The following is a 17,221-nucleotide window of genomic DNA, read 5'->3' as shown; positions in this document are numbered from 1 at the left end:
CTCGTGAGTGCCATTTGTGACTGTTCTTCTCTTGCAAGTGCTATTCACGCGTAAATCCACCAGATGCCTGTGTGTACACTTTTTAATATCAAATTTCTCTCGCAAGTGCTATTTGTGCCTGTTCTTCTCGTATAAATCCACTAGAGGTCGCTGTGTACGTTTTTTCAGATCTCAAATTTGTCTCGCGAGTCCCATTCACGCCTGCTCTTTGCGCTTTACTTTTACCACGTTTTTAGATCTCACCACCTTCTCACCCTGTTATGTACTTGTTCATTTTATTTTTTACTTTGTTTTACTAGCTTTCTGCAACCGTTCTTCGTTGGACTTGAGCCCTGTCATTGTGGTCAACTTTACCCTACGGCTCAAGTCTGCTGATGAAAACTGGTAACAGTGGAAAAGCCGTCCACATGGAGGTAAGCGGTCAGCTGGTAGCACAAAAAGAAATAGAAGCCGTCGGTGGCATCATACCGGCCCGTAGCGTTCATTTTAAAGACAAAATGCAGCCATACTAAGCTCTGGCTACATATTTCCCGCTCTCCAGAAATGTATATGAGGTACATAATCCCAATGAGCCTGTGTTGATAAAAAGTGTTAAAGGTTGGAGTTAGAGGTTATTGTTAACTAATAATTGTTCATGTAAAGAATAAATATATTTGCTAGCAAAATAAACATACATTTGGATTTCGCAAAAACTTGCGTCAGTAAAAAAAAATGTAATCTTTCACTTGCTGACAGTAAAAATTGAAGGGGCGTGGCTACGCATATTTCACCTGCTATTCCTGCTATTACTGCTATTCCAGTATGGAAGGAAATTGCTCGATTTCACTTAAAGATTACCAACCTTTTGATGTTTGGTAACACTTTAGTTCACTTTAATTCACAATATTAACAAATGATTAATTAACACTACTAGATTAATAACTGCTAATTTGCTCTTTAATATTAGTTAGTAAGCTAGAAGTTGGCTTTAGGTTTTGGGTAGGACTAAGGATGCAGAATAAGAACATACTTTATAACTACTAATAAACAGTTAATATCTTAATAGGCAGTGAATAGGCCAATAGTTAATACCATAAATTGTGACCTAAACTAAAGGGTTCCTTTTTTTTGTGGATTAACTGTTCACCTTAAAACTAGCCATACAGACTTTAATATGTATCGTTCAGAGGAAAGATGAACAGAAAGTACCACACTTAACACTTTTCCCCTCAGAGATTCATTCATTTATAAACTCCAATTGCATCTCTATTCATTTGGCATCTCAACCGATTTTAAATCATCACATATTCGAATCGATTTCCAACCAGCTCATGTTTCATCATTACATCCCTAGTATTATGAAAAGGGCTATACAAATAAAACCAAACTGAATTGCAGTCAGGACTCCGTCTGACATGCTGTCCTCTTTCACAGGTCTTTTCACCAGACGCAGAGATTAGCTGCTTTGAGCGCTTCAAGATGGACATAAGACAATGTAAAACAGCTAGACACACACATACAAGGAGAGGGGTCATTCAGCGAGATCGGATGTAATAATCTTAATCCAGTGTCTACATGACTAGTGAGTGAGATTACGACATGTGGAGATATTAAATTTGTCTCTGAGGAGAATCCATTATCTTAAGCCTCTAACAAATCCATCTAAACACACAGTACAAGAAAGATTACACACACACATACACACACAGCATGGGTGAGAGCAGAGACCGGAAAGAGAAAGCATGCATGTTTTTTTCTCTGAACTCTGATATGTCAATGTGTGCATATTTTAAGCAGTGTGAGACTATGGATCATGCTGTGTGTGTGGGTTAAGCTTTAGCATTTCCCATTTTGCAAGCTTAAATTTTAAAGGCCCAAAAAAGCAATTACAATAATCAGACATGTTGTAGTGCTAAAATGCATGCTTTTGTAATGCGCTGAATGCAAAATAATAGAACAAACGATAAAAACAGATGATAAACTGCGTATGGGTATGTTTGAAATGAAATATATGCTGGCAGTAGTACAGTATTTGCAGTAATTAGGGGAATAAGTTTAAAATATGTATAGATTTTGTAACTATTACTTGATTCCATATATTATCTTTTAATTTTTAGAAAATAAAATAAAATAAAATAAAATAAAATAAAATAAAATAAAATAAAATAAAATAAAATAAAATAAAATAAAATAAAATGAGTATGAAAAGTATGAAAAGGGACTAGGGCATTAGGGACGAAGCAAAATTTAAATAAAAATGTAAAAAAATAAATAAAAGAATAAATAATAAATAGTAAATAAAAATAATAAAATAAAATAATAAACAAATAAATAAAATAAAATAAAAACTAAGTAAATAAAAATACAAATAAAAAAATCTATTAAATTCAATTATTTAAAATAAAATAAAATAAAATAAGAAATAAAACTAAATAAAATAAAGTAATGGATGAAAAGGCATCAGGCACAAAGCCAAAAAATAAATAAAATAAAATAAAATAAAATAAAATAAAATAAAATAAAATAAAATAAAATTAAAAATAGAAATTAAAAATTAAATTAAATTAAATTAAATTAAATTAAATTAAATTAAATTAAATTAAATTAAATTAAATTAAATTAAATTAAATTAAATTAAATTAAATTAAATTAAATTAAATTAAATTATGGAAAGGGATCAGGGACAAAAGCCAAATTTAAATAAAAAAAAATAAATTAATTAAATAAATTAAATAAAAGATAACATTAAAAAATAAAGTTAGAAATAAAATAAAATAAAATATTGTGAGATACAGTATTGAAAATGTATTTTATTTTTTAAGTTTAATTTAGTTACAATTGATCGCATATATTTATTCAGTTGTAGGGCCGATTAATTCATAAATTATTCCTTCGATTAACTATGAAGTAAAAAAACTAAAACATTAACAAAAGTAATTTTTCATTTCAAAACAAGTCTGCAGTGCCTTTATGTGAAACAGAAATAACTGCAAGACTTTCTAACATCTACAACTAAAGCATACAATTGCAACTAATAAATAATACGGATGTTTTTCACTGCATTTGCTGTTTACTACCATGCAGCGTCCAGCCACCATTCACGAAGAGCTAAAGTTTTAATAAAGCACTCTACTAGTGGAGGCTTACAATCCATCTCCTAAAACTAAGACGGTGGACGGCTTGTTATTACTCTCATCACTGTTCTCCATTCGGCCCTGTTCAGAATGCTTTCCGCAGCCCACCATTCTGAACACAGCCCGCGTCTCATCTTCTGGGCAATCACAAAAGGGAAATGCCAAGAGGACAAATGTTCACTTCATAATTCAAAATCTCAACGCAGATGATCATCTGAGGTCATCAGAGCAAGCAGACAGGAGGAAGAAGAGGATGCGGCGGACGAGAGAAAAAGAGAAAGAGAGAGAGAGAGGACGGGCGAAGATTACAAGCTTTAAGAGTTCATTAGAGTGTCTTACCAAGGGAACCACGATTCCTCTTGTTTACTGCTCATCAGGTCATAGAGAGCAGAGAAAGAAAAAACAAAACAAAGAAAGAAATCAGAAAGAAATCAACCCAAATACCTCGAAATACAACATCAAGTCCACTGTTCCTGGCTCCTCCATCATGCCTGCCATGATTTTACCATCCAGCGATGTGGGACTATGGGAATTTGCTGAACCTTGACCTTCATTAATAGAGCTGAGAGACTTACAGTACTGGCTTCCTTCTTTTACTTATACTAACAAACTGAGGTGTAGAAACAGTACATGTCCCTATATACCACAGTGACCCTGTAATGCTGGTGTTTGCTGCCTGTAAACCAGTGGAGGGCAAACTTTTTAACCCAAGGGCCACATCAAGTTTTCCAAACCAAGTGAAGGGCCAAATGTCAAATCCTTCAAAAAATAACTTATTTATAGTGGCAGCAGGCATGAAACATGTAATATCAGACAGAAACATGTAACGCTGCACCTCGCGGTGTTGGAACGTAAATGCGCGTTCGCTGTGATCGGCCTCTTAGGTTGTAGTCTTTAAAAACAGCAGTACTTTCTTGGCATATTACACCTAGCGCTTTCTGTCTGATGTTGGTGAAGTATTTTGTTGTCCATTCTTCTTTAAACACACGACATTCAGAGTCCATTGTGTTTGCCTGACTCATTTTCAGTCATTTAGCGCTCGAGTGCATTTTAATATCCGAGTGTGTTCTAATTCTACTGGTTGCGCTAAGGGTACCGCGTGCAATACAGCCATCACATGGCGTTCACTTGTATTGCATCATTATTTTACTAATTCTACAACATAACTGTCACTCAGAAGCAGCATTTTAAAAACTCCCTCACGGGCCGGATGAAAGTGTTCAGCGGGCCACATATGGCCCACGGGCCGTAGTTTGCCCACCTCTGCTGTAAACCATGTATACAAGAACACACACACACGCACACACTTATATTAGATTTTTGAGAACTCTCCATAGCCGTAATGTGTGTTATGCTGTAAAAACTGCTTATTACGCTACCCCTACTCCTAAACCCAAACAAGTGGCAATTATTGAACGTCAAAGTATGTATTGACCCCGTTAGGTATGATTTTAATGTGTTTTGAATTATGAGGACACAAGGCATGTCCTTGTAAACCACCTTAACAGAGAAAAACTAGGCAGGGCTTTTTGCACTGGTTGCCAGTGTGCCCAAATTTTTGACTGCATCACATTTAACAATTTTTTTTGTGGGTTTTGTTTTGTTTTAAAATGCTAGCCATTTAGACAATATCGACTTGTAAAATTAACTAACAATCTGGTCAACAAAGTTCTTTATTTAAAGCACAAGTCTATAAGTAATGTTACTTACTACCACCCTTAACCATTTCTGAATGGTTTAAACTAGGGATGCAATCAGGGCATCTTCAGTCCATTCCATATCCGTTTCCGTCTTTTTTGTTTTGCTCAAAAAAAAAAAAAAAAGATTTTGGCTTGATTTTCGTTTTTTGGTTTAGGGTAGGAAAATAAATTTTATGACTTTATGAATTTTATGAATTGTTTCTGAATAAAACTACAGTATAAGCCTTTCATTTCATATACTGTCAGGTCTACATACAAGATGGCATTGAAGTGAACATCTCTCCTTTTCTCTGTCTCTGTGTCTCGCATGACATCCTCAGCATCACTGAGCTTTAATTGGTTGTACTGTACGTTAGACGGGTGTCATATGAACAGTCAGAATGTATTACGAAATAATAAACATTCCAAATGAAACAAACATTGCATTGTTGATGTCATGTAACCTGATTACATGCATTTTTAATTGAATTTAAAATATCTTCAAATGAACTCCAGCCAATAGTGCTTTAATACAATGTGAGTTTCCCAATCCTGTCCAGTAAGTAAGTGAAGAGATTCGCTCAAGGAGACAGCGATCATTAAGAAGGGAACTGAATGATTCTGGTTCTGATTTCAAAAGCACTTCAAATGTGTTTTGGGTTCTTTAATGATTAATTCAGTACTGAAGGAGGGTTATAATAGTCACTGAAACGATATTGAGAAATAATTGACATACTATTTTGGTTTGATAATATGTAGAATGTGAGTTTTTTAGCAGTTTTTAGCAGTTTTGAATCAAATTTAATTGCATTTTAATGACTAAATACTGCAAAACAAAAGCTTTTCTTACTTAGATTTTTTATCTTGTTTCTAGTCCAAATATTTTTAAATCTAGAAGATTTTTCTGGACAATTGAGTTTTTCCTTAAAAAAGCAAAATAATCTGCCAATGGGGTAAGCAAAATAATCCTGTTTTTCCTTTTGACATGTTTATTTTTCTTATCCCGCTGGCAGATTATTTAGCTTTTTTTAAGGTAAAAATTCATTTTGGCATATTATTTCTTAAAACAAGACAATATGTTTTGCTTGCCTAAAAAATGTTCTTGATTTAAGAATTTTCAGATATTTGGACGAGAAACAAGACAAAAATCTAAGTAAGAAAAACTATTTTTGAAGTAAAGTCAAAACGAAAACAAAAAATGTAAAAGAAAATAAACAATATATTTAGACATCTCTAAATATTAAGACATCCCTTTAACTAACTCCCTTTAAAAAAATATCACTACCAAATGGTTGATATGTCGGTTTATGGTAAAAAGTGGTAAAAGTACTGAAATTAATACATATACTATGAAAAATCTGAAAATATGAAGACCAAAATATTCATAATAGAAAATTTTTTAACTCTAAATCATCTTTATTTTTTGAAGTATGCCTTAAAATATTTCAGATTCTCATTTAACATGCTTTGTTTTTTTGTTTTTTTTTTTTACAATAAAACCAAAATCAAGTGTAGTAGTGCAACAGAATTATGTTTGTGGGATTTTTTTGTAAAAAAAAATGCTGTGTGTAAACAATTATTTAAAATAGTCACTCTTCAAATTACTTTAACGGTCATTATTTAAAACAGTAAAAACTTTGTCAACCGTTTAGTAGTGGCAGTCAAAGGGCTAAATTTTCTTTTAAAATAACAATTTTGAACCTACTTTAATTGCATTGTATTTACTAAATTTAAAATGAAAACAGAAAAAAATAATAACAAAAAATATACAAAAATACTGACAAACCCCTTTAATAATTTGTGTTTTATAATATTTGTAATGTCAAATTTTTAGATTTTCTTTCAAAATAGAAATTGAGCCTACTTTAATGCATTGTATTTAACTAAAGTTAAAATGAAAACAGAAAAATGAAAAAAAAAATAAAACTAAAAAATTTACAAAATACTGACAAACCCCTTTAATACTATTTTAGTTTTAGAATATTTAAAATGTAAAATTTTGTTGTTTTCTTTTAAAATAACAATTTTAACCTACTTTAAACCTAATAAACCTACTTTAATTGCATTGTAGAGAATGGAAAGTAAAAAATATTTCAAAAATATACGAAATACTGACAAACCCCTTTATTACTATTTTAGTTCTAAAATATTTAGATTTTTTTTGTTTTAGATTTTGTTTTAAAATATCAATTCTGAATCAAATTGAACTGCATTCTTAACTACGTTTAAAATGAAAAGAGAAAATGATTAAACACAAAATATACAAAATACTGACAAACCCCTTTAATCATTTTTAGTTTTATAAAATTTAGAGACTGAAAATAGCTAAAAAGAGAAAAATGTAAAAAAAAATACATAAAATGTCAACATCCCCCTTTAAAACTATTTTAGTTTCATAATATTTAGAATGTGAATTTATTTTTAAATTTTATAAAATTCAATTGCAATTAAAAATATATATTAATTACAAATTTTAAAATATATATTTTTAATTTAAAATAAAATATTTTTTTTATTTAATTTTAAATTAAAAGTTAAAATTTAAACATAACAATAAAAAATAAAAAATATATACATAATATTATAATTTATATAAAAAATATAAGTATATTTAAAAAAACACCCCTTCAAAACCAGTAAACAGACAAAATATGCAAAAATGAGAATAAAATAAAATAAAATAAAATAAAATAAAATAAATATATCAAATCTCCTTACACACAAAAAGATGTTAAAACCATGACTGATCCTTTTTCTTTGAACAGAAAAAATGGTTTGCTCTGTGTTATGGAATATTTCATTCCCATTTTCCAAATATTGACCATTCATGTATTAAGTAGAAACAAAAAAAGAGCGCATCATGTTTCAGCTAACACACACAATCAAATTCTGCCCTCAGATTGGTTATTCACAAAGACGTCACCCGAGGAAAGCAACCAAAACCAAACACACTGCCAATAAAAATTCCTCTCAAACCCACTTAATCAACCAATTATGCGATTCAAGACAACACATTTTGCCTTACGCCGAAATAAATCTTTTACAACCTACGAATGTAATCTCAGGGAACGACGAAAGAAGGGTGCATAAAAAATTGAACTCTGCTTTAAGGTAAAGTTTGCTCTCATTAGGCACCGGCACAGGCGAAACAACTGAGATATTACAGAAATCTCATATCTGTGATCTTCCTCTCGCTTCTTCTCCCACCCGTTTCTCTAGAAAAAAAAAAACATTACAAACACGAACAAGGGCGAAGAAGCACAAAAATGAGTGATGAAGTTTCAGGGAGGAAGACGATGTGCTGGGGCAAATGAAGAGCAGAGGAGAGCGAGGGGAAAAGAAAGGACAAGAGAAACGGCGGATGAAAGGCAGAGAACAGGATGAGCGTGAGGGAGGAAGTGAGAATGAGAGACAAGTCATGAAAGATTTACATCAGCAGGAACTGACAGAGGAACCCCAGCAGCATCAGATACATTCAACTGACAAAAAAAAAGAGAGATAGAAATGGATAATTCAAACGCAAGCCCGTATTCATGCATGAGCCAAAGCCACACACATGCATATGACTTTAATATTTAGATTGGAGGCGTGTGTTGTTCTGTCATCTGTCACTCTTAATCTTTGGATCTGTAATTGGACAGGAGATAAAATAAAATGGCATGAAATAAACAGATGAAGGCCAGCTGCTTCTCTTTTTCTTGTAACACGTCTGTCTCCTTTCCTGCCTATTTTAGTGGAGTCTAAGTCAAACATCAATTCATGAATATCTAAGTGAAGTGTGGAGGAGCAAGCGTAAACATTTGTATTTTTTTTTTTAAATCTGGGATACAATTCAATGCATTGTTTTTGTGGTTTTGGATTTAGATTAGTCTTAAGGGGACAGTTCACCTTTATGCACTTGAAACAATGCTGGTTTGTTTAAACAAAAATTAGCTTAGAATATGGATAATGCGAAATGTCTGTGGTTATTTACTAATATATATATACAGATATACAGTTAAGGTCAGAATTATTAGCCCCTCTGTTTGTTTTTTCACAAACCTGTTTAATGGAGAAAAACAAAATGTCAACGCATTTCTAAACATAATAGTTTTAATAACTCATTTCTAATAACTGATTTATTTTATCTTTGCCATGATGACAGTAAATAAAATTTGACTAGATATTTTTCAAGACACTTCTATACAGCTTAAAGTGAAATTTAAAGGCTTAACTAGGTTAATTAGGTAAACTAGGCAGGTTAGGGTAATTAAGCAAGTTATTGTATAACGATGGTTTGTTCTGTAGACTATCGAAAAAAAATATATAGCATAAAGGGGCTAATAATTTTGTCCCTAAAATGGTTTATAAAAAATGAAAAACTGCTTTTGTTCTAGCTGAAATAAAAAAATAAAACAATAAAAACTTTCTCCAGAAGAAAAAATATTATCGGATATAATGTGAAAATTTCCTTGCTCTGTCAAACATCATTTGAGAATTATTTAAAAAAGAAAAAAAAAGGGAGGGCTTATAATTCTGACTTCAACTGTGTGTGTGTGCATATATATATATATATATATATATATATATATATATATATATATATATATATATATATATATATATATATATATATATATATATATATATATATATATATATATATATATATATATATATATATATATATATATATATATATATATATCCCTTTCAAATTAGTATCATTTTCTTTCTTATTTGAACTTGATTATTATTATTATTATTTATTTTTTTATTTTTTAATTATAATTTAAAATTTTATTATATTTCACAAAATACGTAATTTAATTAAACAACTCATTTTTTCCTGACCTTCTAAATTTGTATGATATACTTTCTGAACTATATTATTATTATTGCTATTATTAGTTTTCAAATTTATTTAAATTTAAAAAAATAGGGAGAAAATGCAAACTCCACACAGAAATGCCAGCTGAACGTGCTACCCACTGCGCCACCGTGGAGCCCCAATTATTGTTTTTAACAATTATTGTTATCATAATTACTTTATATATTTATATTTTTTATCTGATTTTCAAAAATAATTATATTTTTATAAAGAAAAATATTTAATTAAGCAACAACTTTTTAGTGACCTTCCAAATGTGTATGGTTTTCTTTCTTCTTTGAACTATTATTATTATTACTATTATTATTAGTTTATTTTTTATTATTCTGATTTACAGATATAATTATATTTTAAAAATAAAATAAATTAAACAACTTTTTTTACAGTGATCTTCTAAATTTGTATGATTTTCTTTCTTCTTTGATCTTTTATTTGTTATTATTATTAATTATTATTATGATTATTATTATTATTACTATCATCATTATTATTATTATTATTATTAGTTAATATTTTTTTATCTAATTTTCAAATATAATTATACTTTTAAAAAATATTGAATTAAAAAACTACTTTTTACAGTGACCTTCAAAAATATGATTTTCTTTCTGAACTATATTTTTTTATCATTAGTATCATTATTATTATTATTATTATTATTATTAGACTATATATTTTTAAATCTGATTTTCAAATATAATTATATTTTTATAAAAATATCTTACAAATGTGTATGATATTCTTCTTTGAACTTCATTATTATTATTATTATTATTAATATTATTATTTGACTATATATTTTTAAATCTGATTTTCAAATATGATTATATTTTTATAAAAATATCTTACAAATGTGTATGATGTTCTTCTTTGAACTTCATTATTATTATTATTATTATTATTATTATTATTATTATTATTAGTTTATATTTTTTATCTGATTTTCAAATATAATTATATATTTTTTTTACAGTGACCTTCCAAAATCGTATGATTTCTTCTTTGAACCGATGACATGTATCCAAATAATATTTGAATCTAATAATTAATACATCCTTCACTGTATTTTGAATTAGTCCTGGTGAGCATCAGAGACTTTTATCAAAGTAAACAGCTAAAAAAGAAAAGAAACTTTAGAAAAGTAGCTGCAGATCTGGCATTCCTCATCAAGAAAGTTCCTTTGAAATCTAAAGCACGATGCATTTTTCAGCGCTCGTGATGTACAGTTTTCGATTCGATTGACCGAGGTATTGAGAAAGAGAAGGATGCTGCCATTGTGCTGTGAAAGAAGCATGCGGGACAGAGATAAAGAGAGAGAAAACAGACTTAAACAGAATTTACAAAGAGATCTCTTTCCTTTCTCCTTCGCCCAGCAGCACCTATTGACCCTCCGCAGTTCCAGTGTCAATCACCTTAATGAACAAGAAAGCGAGGTAAAAGAGGCCACGGCAGAAGGAGAGGAATGTCCACTCCCTAGGTGTAATTCCCGCCAATTTTCCCACTTACCCTCACCAGACAAAATAGCAGAGCTGCCTCTCGCTTTTGTCAGGTAATTCGCACACTTAAAAGTCAATCCGGTTTATTCTTCCAGTCTGTAGCAAGCAAAGGGTGAAGAAAATAAGTCTAAAAGCCAGAGACTTATTTTTTTGCAGCTCTCCCCGGTGTCTGGATGAATTCATAAGAGCTGGATCTCCGCATTTCCCTTGAGAGTGCTAACAGACTTAGCTATTAATATACTTTCAGGGCTCATTTTAATCGAACGCATCTTCCTGTTCTGCCAGCAGAGATCTTTTGATCATGCCGAGAACGCAGAAGGAACGTCGGTTAATTAAGGAGAACGACCCAAAAGAACTTCACAGATCACCTTTGAACACTGTCAGCGAACGGCAAATTGCTCGATCAGAAAAAACTTGAAACATCTTCACCTAGAAGTTTGGGTCCTCTCGGTTTAGTTTCAGTTCGAGTGTCTAGTATAAAAGGAAATATCTTTCTCTAGTTCAGTTTTGGGGTTTTGTAGCCATTTTGCTTTATGCTTACAGCCTACAGAACTTTCAATGTGCATCACTGAAACGGTGAGAACAGTTTTACATATGGATGACACTGAAATGGGTAACAATTCATTAACTACTGTCTTATTACCTGATCATCATTAAGATATTAACTATTCATTAGTAAATTTAAATATACATCCCTAATTCTACCCAAAACCTAAACTCAACTTCTACCTTACTAACTATTAATAAACTGCTAATTAGTAGTTTATTGAGCTAATTTTAGTTAATGGTTTGTTATGACTTGCAATAAAGTCAAATGCACCTGTCTTGTAGTCCTTCTTATGACGTAATGCTGTCAGTTCAAATCTTTGTTCCGAATTGCTGTAAAAACGTTTTTTAATCATCAGATGGACATGATTATATAAATATTATTAAAATAGTATAAAAATATTACAAATAAAATAATAAAATAATATTAAAAATAAATAAATAAAATGTAGCATTTGGTCTCGCCACATAGCATTTATTTTACACACAAAATGCAGCCATTATGTACCCCGAGGCACATATTTCTCAGTTCTCAGGAATGTAGCCCTGGGCACATTTTATCAATACGCCTGTGTTGAAATATTTATTATTAGTTTATTCCACATTACAGTGAAATTTCACATATTAAACATCTTACAAGTCCTAATAGTCTGTGACTGTGTATATATATATATATATATATATATATATATATATATATATATATATATATATATATATATATATATATATATATATATATATATATGTGTGTGTGTGTCTGTGTGTGTGTGTGTGTGTGTGTGTGTGTATGTGTGTGTGTGTGTACAGTGTGAAATGCTAAAATCTTTTTGCACAATCTGCCTCATTCACATTGTGTTGTGATTGAAGAAAGAAGTGAAGATAGGAATTGGATCTGAACGCAGTATTTATTAAGAGAACGGTCAGGAGGCCATTAATAATAGAAAAGGCAGCCGGCAAATTATCAAAACACGATAAACAATGCAAGGGTCATAATACAAGAATGGCAAAAACAAGGAAAATGCTTTGAATTGCAACAACTTACTGATAATACAGAGGGCAGCTTTTTGAGCAATGTTGCTGGGCAATTTTAACTAAGAATGGGCAATTTTTAATTTAGAATGGGCAACAGCATTGTATCTTTAGCCCATTACCCTAATTGGTTACCCTCACCTGGTTGCCCATTTATGGCATCATTTCCAAAAACTGCCTAGCAACATTGCCCAAACAGTTGCTCTGTGTATCATCAGTATTGTTGCCATTCAAAGCATTTTCCTTGTTTTTGCCTTTCTTGTGTTTTGACCCTTGCATTGTTTATCATGTTTTGATGATTTGCCTTGACCTTTTGCCTTTTACTCGGATTATGATTTGATAATGTCCTACAGCTGTAATCGGTAAACTTGAAACTGGTGTGTAAATGCAAGATATGATGGGAAATGTAGCTCGGATAAGTGATCTCCAGCACCCTGCAAGGGCAACACCACTGGCAATCACAACATATTAATTGCAAACCTTAAAAAATTATTAAAATAATATAAACAGATAAACAAGCAGAAATGTATCCGAAGTACCGCCAAATAGCATTCATTTTACATACATAATGCAGCCATTATGTACCCCAAGGCACATTTTTCTCGGTTCTCAGGAATGTTCCTAATAAAACATTTTCCAAATAAGCCTGTGTTGAAATATTTTATTATTAGCTTATCCCACACCACAGTGAAATTTCACATATTAAACATCTTACAAGTCATAATAGTACGCGACTGTGATATTTTATGCAAAGCTTGCTTTCAGTGAAGATACAATAATTACTTAACACACCAGGCGGGAACACAGAATGGGCTTTTCAGGTGAATAGTTATAAGGTAAATACAACCCATAATGCATCTATGTCACAAAAGTTCATCACTGATGGGATTTTACCCCGGGGCCACTAATGCAAAAACACATGAATGCATGAAAGCTGATATAAATGTAAATATTATCAAACTAATCATAAATAGCCTATAATGGTATGAAGTGAACCAGCTTTGCACCTTAAGTCTACTTAAAACTTATACGACATGAGCAACGCATTCATATCTGACCTCTTACCATGCATGTTAAGTGACGTGTAACGGCATTAATTAATTAAAAGTGTCAAACTCATCCAGCCACAGCGGGCCAAATTAAAGAGGTGAGTCTCTGAGGACTCTCAATATCACTGATCCACCTTCAGCAGCTCCACGTGTTCAAACAGTCCTCCAGTCAAACTCATTACAGCTGTGTATCTGTGAAGGTTAGAGTCTGATCTGCGATCTGAAGCCATCCCAGCATCTCTGAGCTCTTTTAACTACTGTGGTTAAACTCGGGTAATTGGGTCATGAGGTCTGTGACTCAGCTGTGCCAAGTGAGCAAACAGTGTAAAACTTTTAAAGTTACAAACAGTACACGATTTAAGGATCACACTTATTTATGGATTAATTTAATCCATTATTAATTTGTTACTTGGTTCATCCAATCAATTATTTACTCACTAATCTCAATTTCAAACTATTTATGTACTTCTCACTACATACTTAATTCCAAGTAGGTATCTCTGCAGCCCAGAGAGCTCAAACTAGGAGGGATTTACACCGCAAGTAGGCTGGGTTTAAGTTTGGTCTAGGTGTAGTATACATTAATAGAACACAACAGGTTACTGTGAGGTTGAATTTAGTCGATTTAGTCGAATCGATAAATTCATGCTCACATATTCACTTTCTCAACTTCATCGTTCGATTACTTGCGATCACTTATTATTTTCCCATCTTTCACTGTTAATACTCACTCACTAATTCCACTTCAATCAATTATGTTCTTAAACATCAGGTTTACCACACAGGTTTCTCCATCTTGTTTATATACACTAAGAACAGCAGCTATGCTAACTATTCTCTTTATTCTCCATTTCCACCTGGGGACACTCTTCCCGAGGCCCTCAGACTATGCAGAGTCACTGATTTGATCCAAGACCAACGACGAGATGATCCCAAGGTTTCCATATCCTGGACCAGGCCATATCCTGAGCAGCTACTGTGATGGTCATGGAAGAGTGGAGAACATGAGACTGATTCCTGTGACGCTCCAGGGACCGACGAGTCTTCGCTGAGGCCAGCTTCCAGCCTCCGCCACTGAGACTGCAGCTCTGCACAAGACGTTTGGCCAGCGGAGAAATTAAAATGGTCTTGCCCAACTGAGTCTGGTTTCTCTCAAGGTTTTTTCAATCACTTTCGCCATTTAGTGAAGTTTTTTTTCCCTCTCCGCTGTCGCCACTGGCGAAAAGCAATGGCATCATGCGTTTGTTTTTAAACGAAATGCAGCCAAACGTTGCTCTGGCTACATAATTTGCGGTCTCCAGAAATGTATATAGGGCTACGTTAAAGAGACTATGTTGGCACTATAAGTGAATTTGATCAAATTGGCCATAGTGTATGAGTTTGTGTGTGAATGAGTGTGTATGGGTGGAAGGGATGTGGCTGGAAGGGCATCCGCTGCATAAAACATATGCTGGAATAGTTGGTGGTTTATTCCGCTGTGGCGACCCAGGATTAATAAAAGGACTAAGCTGAAAAGAAAATGAATGAATGTCACAGTGGAATAAACTGCCAACTTATCCAGCACAGATGCAATCCATCTCTGGGAAACATCCATACACACTCACTTACACTCATACACTACGGACAATTTAGCCTTCCCAATTAACCATTACCACATGTCTTTGGACTGTGGGGGAAACTGGAGCACCCAGAGGAAACCCACACGAACGCAGGGAGAACATGCAAACTCCACACAGAAACGCCAACTGACCCAGTCGAGGGTCGAACCAGCGACCTTCTTGCTGTGAGGCGACAGCACTACCTACTGCCCCACTGCGTCGCCTTTTCTAATTATAAAAAACACTTTTTTAAATACACACACACACACACACTTTTAAACAGTATACTACTACATTGTGTCCTCATGTGGAGTGTTGAGTGTGGATTACTGAGGCTCAAGACACGCTGCTATGAAGCACACTGACAAACATGAATTAATCCAGTTTACCGTCTAGCTGCAGGACTGACTCACAGGCAGCTCGACTCAGGGACACGTCAAATAAGATGCGTTCAAGTAAAAGCTTTCCACATCGTAAAAGAAGGACAAGAAAACAAACAATACTAGTACAAACCTCACACCTGCAACCACATATTGGAGACCTTCAGGGCCCATGGGGTTTAATACGGAGGATAAATTGCTACAGACTTGACACTCAATGTGAGGTAAGAATAAATCCAGATAACGGTTCAAAGTTCATTTTGTCTAGTCATAGCATCAAATGACAACAACAAAAAATGACACTGGACTGAAAGCCACAGAAGTCCCATTTAGATTCCACAGGGTCTCTAAAACCCTTCCAGAAGCAAGAAATAAGTCTTTCATTTCCACAAATAACAGCGGTATATCTCTCTCTTTTTTATTTAACAGACACTTCTTCATGGAAGGGTTCAGACTAACTGCACGAGTTGCCCTGGAGCAATGGATTTAAATGACACACTCGGACGCTCAACGATAACAGAGCAGGATTGTGATTTTAGGAGGTTTCTTTGAAATCCCTTTTGCAGACTCGATGTCACAAGTCCACTTTCTTAACAACACTGTCATGAAAAAGATCCTGAACACACACGTTGCTGCAGCGTAGGGTAATATTACAGTTTTTTTTCAACTGTAAACAAGCATTGTGCAATACTGAAGCCACGTTTTCAAAACTGTTCATTCAATAAGCCAAACAAAAGTCTATGTGTAGCAAACTGTGACTCATTTTTTTGATGTTTTCACACAAAATGCATACAACGAACACATTTTTTATTTCTAAATTTCTTTAACACTTTAGTCATTCATACTAATTTCGAAACTGCTGATAAAGCAGAAGTTTCCGAACAGACTGATGGTAAATTCCACGCATTTTTCTTTTTATATTCCTCTGTAAACAATCAGGGCAAAAACATTCTTAAGGAAGCTAATAATATTGACCATTGCAGTTTTTAAATTCCAGTCAAACTAATCAAAATAAGACTCTGTTCAGAAAAAAATATAATAGGAAATACTGTGAAAATGTAAATTCTCTGTTAAAAATCACTTGTTAAATGTTTGCAAAATAATAACAAATTTACAGGATATATATATATATATATATATATATATATATATATATATATATATATATATATATATATATATATATATATATATATATATATATATATTAGTTTTCTTTTCAGCTTAGTCTCTTTATTAATCAGGGGTCGCCACAGGGGTCGTGCAACATATGTTTATTACACAGCGGATGCCCTTCCAGCTGCAACCCATCACTGGAAACATCCATAATCCATACACATTCATTTATATATACACACATACATACATAGATACACAGATACAGACAGACAGACAGAGACAGACAGACGGACGGACGGACAGACAGACAGATAGATAGATAAATAGCCTTTAAATGTC

General features: G+C 32.6%; 1 protein-coding gene across 1 annotated transcript in view; it reads right to left on the bottom strand.

Annotated features, from left to right (window-relative positions):
- Positions 1-17,221, bottom strand: part of sdk1b (sidekick cell adhesion molecule 1b) — a 405,910-nt gene that overhangs the window by 182,381 nt on the left and 206,308 nt on the right. The window contains exon 7 of the mRNA XM_056461991.1: positions 3,453-3,479. Coding sequence (XP_056317966.1) covers positions 3,453-3,479 — 27 coding nt within the window. The remainder of the gene's footprint in view (positions 1-3,452; positions 3,480-17,221) is intronic.

This window comes from Danio aesculapii, chromosome 1 (assembly GCF_903798145.1).
Source record: "Danio aesculapii chromosome 1, fDanAes4.1, whole genome shotgun sequence".
Classification (NCBI taxonomy): Eukaryota; Metazoa; Chordata; class Actinopteri; order Cypriniformes; family Danionidae; genus Danio; species Danio aesculapii.
The sequence above is the reverse complement of the archived record's forward strand: the minus strand, read 5'-3'. Positions and strand labels throughout refer to the sequence as shown.